Genomic DNA, 3,384 nt, shown 5'->3' with positions numbered 1-3,384 from the left:
ACAGTCCTGCATTCATCACACATGATTGTACTAGTTAGTTCACCACCAAAGATGCGATCCACAAAACTTGGTACTGATTTTTTCTTTTCATAATCTATAAAGAAAAAAGTTTTCATCTTTTACCCAAGATTAGTCAGAGTAAAACACTGTGCAACCCAGCAAGTCTTTCTATATCAGCTATTCCATTAGTAAAACGATTAGATCAGAATAGGATGAGTAATATTTTACTCCCTTGATTGAGCCCTCACAGTAGAACATTCAGTAGGTCCTGATGAAAGATACTGTAGTAGCAAACTTGGGAGACGAAACAAAAACTTTAGGAAAATATTTCAGAACAAGGAGTGGTAGCATATGCCTAGAATCTCAGCACTCAGGAGGCTAAGACAGGAGCAGTGTATTGTCATAAGTTCAATGCTAGCCAGGGCTGCATAATGAGTTCAAGGTCAGACTGACCCCATCTCAAAAAACTAAGAAAAAAAACTTTCATGCAAAATCTCTTTGGGTTTTTCTATGTCCCCAGAAATGATTTTAAATTTAATATAAGGTGACATACATTTATTTCCTGATTACCTAGTTTTCCAGATATATGAAATTATTCAAATGACAGGTATCCATTTATGAAGAACATTTAGGCCAAACGGTGTCAACAGCCAGGGTTCTCGGTCACTGGCCAGGGTCTACATAGGAGACAATGCTACTACAAATTGATTGGAACCTGAGCTTTACAATAATAGTAATGCTTAGTTATGGCCATTTAAATTTAATTAAAATTAAATAAAAATTTAGTTCTTCAGTTTCATTAGTTATACTTTAAGTACTCAACAACCACATAGGCAGGTATGGTGGCACACGCCTGTAATCCCAGCACTTCAGAAGGCTGACGCAGGAGGATCATTGCGAGTTTGAGACCAGCCTGGGCTACAAAGTGAGCTCAAGGCCAGCCTGAACTGCATAGCAAGACCCTGTCTCAAAGACAAAAAACACCTAAATTGGCTCCATATTAATAACCAGCTACTGATAACTCATACCAGTAAGTGTGATTCATGTATTACTTCTAACGATAATTCTAACTCCTTGGAAAAGAAAATCATGATGTCATTAGTTCTATAAATTTTACTATAATAATGTAAAAAAAAGCACATACAACAATTTAATTTTTCTAAAATATTCATCTTTGAACTACTAAATATTTTTTAAAACCAGTGTGATATAAAGAAATTATACATTATTATAAATTTGAAATACATGTGCCAGAAATCCTGTCCTAAGGTTACAGAGGAATTCAACTATAGTGTTTTAGTTGAAAAAGTAAGACATTACCTTTAACTTTATTTTTCAGTTCTTCATCCAATTTTTCAGTAGAATTACCAAATGCTTTAAGAATTCCTTTACTCACTCTCTAAAAGTAATAAAATGGATATATATACACTATTAAATTTTAATTTTATACTTATTTTCCTTAGAAAATATGTAATCAAGTCAAGAAAGGTTCAAGATATAGCTCCCCAGATTTACTGAAATTAAAATTAATGTTTCTAAAATCACATTTCCAAAATTAATTCCAGGAGCTAAGAAGAATTATGCCTATAAAGCAATCCCCAATGCTTGAATAAAGGTACTTTCTTATTAAGACTATAAACCTATTCATACCAAAGCTATTGTGAAGATGCCCACTTCCTTAGGAGAGACTCTGACATAACTTGCCCTAGATGCAGAGTGGCTACTTGAGAACTACAGGTACTGACTCTAGCACCTAGGGATCAAGCTCCGTCATTCCAGGGTGACCGTGAACTAGATTCTAATCTGTACACCCTCGCTTCAGAATCCATAGACTGAGAACAATAACAGCATCTACCTCGCAGGATGACTGTGAGAACCAAGTAAGGTAATTCATATAAAACACTAATAGTGTTTCACATAAAATGAATATAGAATTAAATATTGTTATCACTGTTGCTATTATAATTATTAATTATATCTACATCCCCAAGTATATTATTTCACATCCTGGCAATTAACAAAAATTTTTAAATGCAACAAATGTTCCTTGGGCTGGGTATATAGCTCAGTGGCATAAGTGTCTGCCTGGCAAGTGCAACGCCCTGAGTTTGATTCCCAGTACCAAAAAAAAAAACATGCTCCTTGATTCTTACAAAATAAAAATACTTCCTATATTCAAAAAAGTTCTATTATATCACACTCAGAAACAAAGTAAAGTTGTGCTATAACTAGGAACTGTTTTGGAAGAAATATCTTCTCTGCAGTTTTCCTGGTATAGACTAATCAACAGAAGCTTTAAAGAGAAATTATTGCTTAAGGGGCTGGGATTTAGCTCAGCGGCACAGCACCTGCCTGGTAAGCACAAGGTCGTGAGTTCGATTCCCAGTACCGGAAAAAAAAACAAAAAGAAAAATTATTGCTTAAAACAGCAAGTAGGGGGGCTGGGGATTTAGCTCAGCGGCGAAGCGTCTGCCTGGCAAGCGCAAGGTCGTGGGTTCGGTTCCCGGTACCAGAGAAAAACCAAAAAAAATAAAAAATAAAAAAATTTTAAAAAAATAAATAAATAAAACAGCAAGTAGGGACTAGGATGTAGCTCAGTGGTAGAACATTTGCCTAGCATCTATAAGGTCCTAGGTTCAACTCCCAGCAGCACACACATACCAAAAAAGAAAAAAAAAAAAAAAAAAAAAATCAAAATAAATGACATGGATAACTTCAAAAAACAAAAAACAGTAAGTAAACCAATACATCTCAAAAAAAGAATCACAAGGGCTGAGGATATAGCTCAGTGGCACAAGTGTCTGCCTGGCAAGTGCAAGGTCCTGAGTTTGATTCCTGGCACCAAAAGCAAAAATCAAAAACTCTGTGGGGCCAGGGAGATAGCTAAGTGACATAAGCACCTGCCTGGCAAGCACAAGGTCCTGAGTTTGATTCCTGGCACCAAAAGCAAAAATCAAAAACTCTGTGGGGCCAGGGAGATAGCTAAGTGACATAAGCACCTGCCTGGCAAGCACAAGGTCCTGAGTTTGATTCCTCGTTACCAAAAAAAAAAAAAAAATTTGTGATGTAAGCCAGGCATGGTGGCACATGCCTATAATCCCAGGATTTGGAAGGCTAAGGCAGGAGGATTGCCATGAGTTCAAGGCCAGCCTGGGCTACATAGTGAGTTTGAAGTCAGCCTAAATTACATAGTGAGACCCTGTCTCTCAAAAAGCTAAAAAAAAAAAAAAAAGTGAACCATTTCTAATTCTCTTGATGTATTCTAATGAAGTAAAAGACACTGGCTGAAAAAGCTGGTATAGAAAAAAATGTTGGGGCTGGGGATTTAGCTCAGTGGCAAAGCGCCTGCCTGGCAAGCGCAAGGTTGTGAGTTCGGTTCCCGGT

At 36.6% G+C, this 3,384-nt stretch overlaps 1 protein-coding gene across 2 annotated transcripts in view; it reads right to left on the bottom strand.

The window, feature by feature from the left end:
- Nucleotides 1–3,384, bottom strand: part of Usp16 (ubiquitin specific peptidase 16) — a gene marked incomplete in the record, with an annotated part of 38,034 nt that overhangs the window by 10,996 nt on the left and 23,654 nt on the right. For both annotated transcript variants that reach the window (XM_013504009.1, XM_013503999.1), the window contains 2 exon segments: nt 1–94; nt 1,321–1,399. In XM_013504009.1, the coding sequence (XP_013359463.1) occupies nt 1–94; nt 1,321–1,399 (173 nt within the window).

This window comes from Chinchilla lanigera, unplaced genomic scaffold, assembly GCF_000276665.1.
Source record: "Chinchilla lanigera isolate Chin_1 unplaced genomic scaffold, ChiLan1.0 scaffold00006, whole genome shotgun sequence".
Classification (NCBI taxonomy): domain Eukaryota; kingdom Metazoa; phylum Chordata; class Mammalia; order Rodentia; family Chinchillidae; genus Chinchilla; species Chinchilla lanigera.
Note: the sequence above shows the minus strand (reverse complement) of the source record. Positions and strands in the feature narration are given on the sequence as shown.